Source organism: Leiobunum rupestre, chromosome 4 (assembly GCF_980474605.1).
Source record: "Leiobunum rupestre chromosome 4, qqLeiRupe1.1.hap1, whole genome shotgun sequence".
Classification (NCBI taxonomy): domain Eukaryota; kingdom Metazoa; phylum Arthropoda; class Arachnida; order Opiliones; family Sclerosomatidae; genus Leiobunum; species Leiobunum rupestre.
Window position 1 is genome coordinate 9,168,245 of NC_143387.1, and position 6,000 is coordinate 9,174,244.

The 6,000-nt window shown below is 37.9% G+C and overlaps 1 protein-coding gene across 1 annotated transcript in view; it reads left to right on the top strand.

Annotated features, from left to right (window-relative positions):
• Positions 1–2,897, top strand: part of LOC149946014 (ATP-binding cassette sub-family C member 1-like) — a 38,252-nt gene extending 35,355 nt beyond the window's left edge. Inside the window, exons 20-22 of the mRNA XM_090170705.1 lie at positions 360–685; positions 2,272–2,466; positions 2,777–2,897. Coding sequence (XP_090026831.1) covers positions 360–685; positions 2,272–2,466; positions 2,777–2,897 — 642 coding nt within the window. The remainder of the gene's footprint in view (positions 1–359; positions 686–2,271; positions 2,467–2,776) is intronic.
• Positions 2,898–6,000: the final 3,103 nt, after the last annotated feature.

Here is a 6,000-nt window from a genome sequence, read left to right on the forward strand (position 1 = left end):
AATGTTTTAATTATTTCAAAAAAAGGTTGTTCAAAACTCTGGTGATGATTATTTTACTAATGAGGATACTAAAAGTATCTTCGTTCTTTTTATTAATGGTGTTCTTTAACCATAAAATATGATGTGTCAAACAATAATAATACCATCATTTCTTTTAAACCGTAAAACAACAACCGGGTGTCTTCAGCAGAACAAATACCAAACAAACCTTACGGGTTGACTACTTTTGGTAATGTTCGGGCGAGACAAAGCAATTCCTGAGTTTATCCTTGACTTTACGCATCCTGGTTAAGGCAGTGTTGGAAAACGGTCTACCACTTATAATTGAGTACCCGAAATCAAGATTTTCGTTCTCATAGGTTGGAATTGTTGGTCGCACTGGAGCTGGAAAGTCATCCATTACTATGGCATTATTCAGACTAATCGAACTCTCGTCGGGTCAAATCCTGATCGATGACGTGGACATCGGCAAAGTGGGCCTGTACGACCTCCGCTCCCGATTGACCATCATTCCTCAGGACCCCGTTCTCTTCTCCGGCCCACTGCGACTGAATCTGGATCCTTTCAACAAATACTCGGACCAAGACATCTGGTCGGCTCTGGAGCACTCGCATTTGAAGACATTCGTCAAGTCACTGGAAAAAGGACTATCTCACGAGATCACTGAAGGTGGAAATAATTTGAGGTTTGTTAATCTGCACGATAATGTTTTTTAGGTTTAAAACTATTATTCTTAAATGGCAATTAAAGTTAAATTTCATTGGGACTTATATCATTCCAATAAAAGGAAGTGAAATAAGTTTCGGTTGAAGGGTAGCATTAAGGGGTTGCTAAATCCCAAGGAGCAGATATTGAGAAAAGGTTTAGTTGTATTTAATGAATGTTTGTGAGTAATTGTAAACGCGTTTTCTCTCCTTTCTGCAAATTGATTCCCGTTTTTATCAGTTGGAAATGCATTCATACAGGTCTTTCATTGACTTAAAGCGGACTAAGAGACTTCTTTGTTCGCTGCCTGTATTAAGTAGCACTCGAATAACAAAAAACTTCTGGATATTTTAGACCACATCTGGTCAGTTGCGAACCACTTTCAGCAAATTGGAGGTTACTTAATCGGGTTTTTTGTGGCCCATTACCTGTTTTTTTGGGGGGTCTCTTTCGGTCATTTTCCATCACTAGCTGAAAACCAGCGTTTCTTAAGGGCCAATATTTTGGGCATGTCCTGGAGCTAAGAAGTTGGTATCTCCGAACAGTTTAGAAAGTGTGCTGTTAATATTATAGTGATTATCAAAGTACTTATCGAGAAAAGTTCTGAATCGTTCTCTGTCGTGATAGATCTGACACCAATTGGAAGAGGAATAGATCATATTTCGAAGATTCCACAATTTTGTTCTCGAGTTAAAAAGGAATATGCGAAAAAATTTCAAATATTTATTAAACTGTTTTACTTTCAGTTTTAAATTTGAAAATATAAAAATATAATTCCAGAATATTGAAACGTTTTAAAGAATAACTTTACGTTGCTGTTTAGAACCATTCCTTTTCAATACACTTAAAATAATAACTGAAACGTAGAAGTCCGTTATAAATTTTTAATGGTCCGAATTTCTTTGATCGAAACTGCATCCGTTCTCTATGGTTTTCTGTATGCTTCATTTATGCATTTACAATAATTGTGTTAACAATATTATATTTCATTTTGGTGATTGTTATGCCAAGGATTAGTCTAGGCTTATTGAAAATGTGTTTTACACTAACCTGGTAGTAAATTTAATAATAAGGATAAATTTTTATTTAAATTTCTGATAACGCAATCATTAACCAAAATCGTTCAGTGTAATGGGCCCTTAAATAAGTCCTTCTCCCAGGAAATCACCAAGAAGTAATATTTCCGAGAGCCAAGACCCGCAAGTACTGTTTCTATTGTGCTTTTTGAAGTTATGGAAACTTTTTACCTACAAACAGAACGTCGTGTTTTTGCTAAGCCTTATATGGTCAGAAACAGCTACCTGGTTAAAATGGAACACTTGTTGCATACCGTACAGATGAAAAGTTTCCATTATTTTAACAAGCACTATATAAACCGTGACTTGCAGGTCCTGGCTCTCGGAAATATTACTTCTTGCAAAATTCCTTGAAGGTGTTTTATTGAAGCTTTTATTCTATTGTGTTTTATGTTTCTTATGGTTATAATATTAATAAAGCTTTGCCTTGAAAAACTTTTTATTAAAATCACTGTAATGATTAAAGCTCTACAACTTTTCTTTGCCGTAGTGTGGGTCAACGCCAATTGGTCTGCTTGGCCCGAGCATTGTTGCGAAACACCACAATTCTCGTTTTGGACGAAGCAACTGCTTCTGTGGACCTAGAAACAGATGAACTGATACAAAACACCATACGTAAAGAGTTTGCGTCTGCTACAGTGTTGACCATTGCACACAGACTAAATACCATAATGGATTATGATAGGTTAGAGAAATTTGTTTGGAATTACAATATTGTAACCTCAGTACAATGCATAATGTTTTCTTTTTCGTAATATCTTCAATTTCCTCGGTCGCCTTGTTACTCGTAGTTTACTTTCCATTTTCAAAACTTTAAAAAGAATCTTAGTAGTTAATATTGTACCCTCATGTGATTTTAAGAGTAAGAAAAATTTATTTAATTTACGTATAATTGTAAAAAGAGCTACTCCATTTCAAAAATTTTACTTTTATTTGGAAAATTTTGTAATTAATCTCTATTTAAATATATTATGTTATTTTACTTTCTTTTGCAGGGTCTTAGTGCTTGATCGCGGCACCGTTGCGGAATTCGATGCTCCGAATACTTTGTTACAAAGAGAAGATTCAATTTTCTATAGTCTAGCCAAAAGTGCCAATCTTGATAACGAGTTTTGATAATCTAAGCGTAGAACTGCACTTCCCGCTTTCATCCAAGATTTGACCAACAAATAAAGAATGCTGCACTGAAAAGACTATGTTATGTATATTTTTGCAACTGCCTATATTTTTCCGAATGAAAAGAGAATCAGGTGTTTAGTACTAGGACAGAAACAAAATGTACGAGTAATAATTGTTCCCTTTGAGTGAGCTAGGCTTATCGGCAGCGCTTGCCATAAGAACTGAAACTCCACTGGCAATCTTAGAGCGCCTGCAAACCATTGGTGACTTGCCTCAATAGTAGCCGCTTTCAGGAGTTCTATAAATGTTATCATATTTTACACGGAAACTCACTCAGTCTCGAGAGTTGGTAATATCTCCAACTTGAGAGCGATTTGAGCGAGTTTTCAGAGCTTCGCATCTGAAATCGCTATTAGTCAATGATAAAAATTCAGTACACAATTTTGAAATTTTTTGGTTTTGGTGGTGTTTATGGGTGAATCTGTGTGGTAACATTACCTAAACTGTTAAAAATAAAAGTATATTAAAGGGTACAAAAAAAAAATAGCTATTTTGTATTTTTATACCTTTATTGGGGTTTCTCTCCAAATGATTTTAAGTAAAAATGGTACTGTTTACATATAAGGTATTTATTGAAACTCTTTTGTGTGTTGTCAAGATAAGTACCAGAAAAATCCTTTTTAGGTGTAAGCCTATAGTGGTAGGGTGTAAGCCTATAGTGGTAGGGTGTAAGCCTATTATGGGAGGGTGTAAGTCTATAATGGGAGGGTGTAAGCCTATTATGGGAGGGTGTAAGCCTATAGTGGGAGGGTGTAAGCCTATAATGGGAGTGTGTAAGCCTATAATGGGAGTGTGTAAGCCTATAGTGGGAGGTGGTAAGCCTATAGTGGTAGGGTGTAAGCCTATTATGGGAGGGTGTAAGTCTATAATGGGAGGGTGTAAGCCTATAGTGGGAGGGTGTAAGCCTATAATGGGAGTGTGTAAGCCTATAATGGGAGTGTGTAAGCCTATAGTGGGAGGTGGTAAGCCTATAGTGGTAGAGTGTAAGCCTATTATGGGAGGGTGTAAGTCTATAATGGGAGGGTGTAAGCCTATAGTGGGAGGGTGTAAGCCTATAATGGGAGTGTGTAAGCCTATAATGGGAGTGTGTAAGCCTATAGTGGGAGGTGGTAAGCCTATAGTGGTAGGGTGTAAGCCTATAGTGGTAGGGTGTAAGCCTATTATGGGAGGGTGTAAGTCTATAATGGGAGGGTGTAAGCCTATTATGGGAGGGTGTAAGCCTATAGTGGGAGGGTGTAAGCCTATAATGGGAGTGTGTAAGCCTATAATGGGAGTGTGTAAGCCTATAGTGGGAGGTGGTAAGCCTATAGTGGTAGGGTGTAAGCCTATTATGGGAGGGTGTAAGTCTATAATGGGAGGGTGTAAGCCTATAGTGGGAGGGTGTAAGCCTATAATGGGAGTGTGTAAGCCTATAATGGGAGTGTGTAAGCCTATAGTGGGAGGTGGTAAGCCTATAGTGGTAGAGTGTAAGCCTATTATGGGAGGGTGTAAGTCTATAATGGGAGGGTATAAGCCTATAGTGGGAGGGTGTAAGCCTATAATGGGAGTGTGTAAGCCTATAATGAGAGTGTGTAAGCCTATAGTGGGAGGTGGTAAGCCTATAGTGGTAGGGTGTAAGCCTATTATGGGAGGGTGTAAGTCTATAATGGGAGGGTGTAAGCCTATAGTGGGAGGGTGTAAGCCTATAATGGGAGTGTGTAAGCCTATAATGGGAGTGTGTAAGCCTATAGTGGGAGGTGGTAAGCCTATAGTGGTAGGGTGTAAGCCTATTATGGGAGGGTGTTAGTCTATAATGGGAGGGTGTAAGCCTATAGTGGGAGGGTGTAAGCCTATAATGGGAGTGTGTAAGCCTATAATGGGAGTGTGTAAGCCTATAATGGGAGTGTGTAAGCCTATAGTGGTAGGGTGTAAGCCTATAATGGGAGGGTGTAAGCCTATAGTGGGAGGGTGTAAGCCTATAGTGGTAGGGTGTAAGCCTATAATGGGAGGGTGTAAGTCTATAATGGGAAGGTGTAAGCCTATAGTGGGAGGGTGTAAGCCTATAATGGGAGTGTGTAAGCCTATAATGGGAGTGTGTAAGCCTATAATGGGAGTGTGTAAGCCTATAGTGGTAGGGTGTAAGCCTATAATGGGATGGTGTAAGCCTATAGTGGGAGGGTGTAAGCCTATAGTGGGAGGGTGTAAGCCTATATTGGGAGGGTGTAAGCCTATAGTGGGAGGGTGTAAGCCTATAATGGGAGGGTGTAAGTCTATAATGGGAGGGTGTAAGCCTATAGTGGGAGGGTGTCAGCCTATAATGGGAGGGTGTAAGCCTATAGTGGGAGGGTGTAAGCCTATAATGGGAGGGGTAAGTCTATAATGGGAGGGTGATTCCTCTGAAAAAAGAACCTCTTGGAAGGATGAATCAAAGAATTATCGCCTTTTTCGAAATGTATGTATTTTTCTGTAGTCCAGTGCTAGCTCCACCCTCACTCTTGAGTGACTCTGAATCTCTAAATATCACTTGTAATTTCGTGGTTGTCGGGAGATTGTCTTTTCCGAGTGATTAAGGAAAATTTACATATCTTACGGAGCACTAATCAATATTTTCAAGGTAGATATGTTTAATTATTTTCTTATTTAAAATTGAAGTCCAAATGAACAGACCTTTTGTGTTTTTATTGTCATGTAATGAAAATTAAACAATTTACAGCTAGTGTATGATAAAAAATTTTATTAGTAAAAGACATCGCTAGATCGTTAAATATTATTCCACTGGTCATCATCCATAAAAAATGGTAAGTTTGTTATACCATTTGGTACCATTTTAATTTGGTATATCTTTATACCTTTTTAAGATCGCTGTGTGGATGCAGCTAATTATAACCTTTTTGGTATAAAAGTTAAAAAAAAATTAACAGTGTAATGAAATAAATGAATTTTTTTAATGAGCTCCATCAATGTTTTATGAATAATTCCTGTAGATTACTGTCGAACATCCCAAATATATCTTCGCTCTGAATTAAATACACTATAAGTAATAACCAAACGTATCTCTGTT